The sequence below is a fragment of the Fragaria vesca genome, unplaced genomic scaffold (genome assembly GCF_000184155.1).
Source record: "Fragaria vesca subsp. vesca unplaced genomic scaffold, FraVesHawaii_1.0 scf0510823, whole genome shotgun sequence".
NCBI classification, from domain to species: Eukaryota; Viridiplantae; Streptophyta; class Magnoliopsida; order Rosales; family Rosaceae; genus Fragaria; species Fragaria vesca.
Window position 1 is genome coordinate 1 of NW_004441293.1, and position 1,069 is coordinate 1,069.

A 1,069-nucleotide genomic window follows, 5' to 3' on the forward strand; every position below is an offset into this window, starting at 1 on the left:
GAAATAAATATATTTTGAGCGCGGGTTTTTGTCGATAAAGGTAAAAAAATCAAATGTATTCGAGTAGGGTTTTCTGGAACGTATTAATAAGCTAGACCCATACTGCGAGTTGTTTCATGCCATAAATAAACGCGAACACTCAAGAAATCCGTTGGACAGGCGGATTCACATCTCTTACAACCGACACAGTCCTCTGTTCTTGGAGCAGAAGCGATTTGCTTAGCTTTACATCCGTCCCAAGGTATCATTTCTAATACATCGGTTGGGCAAGCTCGCACACATTGAGTACACCCTATACACGTATCATAAATCTTTACTGAATGTGACATTGGATCTATAAATTTTTAAACGTCAGAAAATTTCTATCTAGTAAACTTGTAAATGAATCATATATTTAGACACCAGATGAATCAATAATTTACCAGAAATTTTGAAGCAATTTACTTCTGGATCGACCCGTGCGATAGAGCCAAGATACTTTGATTTCTTAAATTTTACGAAAAAAAAAATATAGAATTAAATTTAATGTATGGTCATGTTAATTCGAATTTATAATATTGTAATTCTATGATTAATACTACTTATTCAACAAATTCGATTGATTGATACGAGTTGTATTTTCTGTTACGATAAATTGACGAAACAATAGCCAGTCCAATAGCTGCTTCAGCGGCGGCAATAGCTATAACAAAATTGAGAAATATTTCCTTTTAATTGCCGGCTATCAAAAAAATCAGAAAATGTTACGAAATTAATATTAACTGCATTTAGTATAAGTTCAAGACACATAAGGGCTCTAACCATATTTCGGCTAGTGATCAAGCCATAGATACCGATAGAAAATAAGTAGGCACTCAAAACAAGTACATGCTCGAGCATCATTGACTAACTCCTGATCAATTTTGATTCATTTCAATATGAACTGAACAACAATTCAACAGATTCAATTGACTAGAATATAAAGTGCGGAACAAAGGAATATGTTGTATTAGTAATATAATAGATTAGATAAAATAATTTTTATTTTGACTTTTAGACATAACCAATTTAAAAATTGAAGATAAAAAAA

General features: G+C 31.9%; 1 protein-coding gene across 1 annotated transcript; it reads right to left on the reverse strand.

Annotated features, from left to right (window-relative positions):
• Positions 1-83: 83 nt before the first annotated feature.
• On the reverse strand, positions 84-329 carry LOC101298959 (photosystem I iron-sulfur center-like). Its single transcript, XM_004309271.1, has one exon. The coding sequence runs from the start codon at positions 327-329 to the stop codon at positions 84-86; it is 246 nt and encodes an 81-aa protein (XP_004309319.1).
• Between the last annotated feature and the right edge of the window lie 740 nt (positions 330-1,069).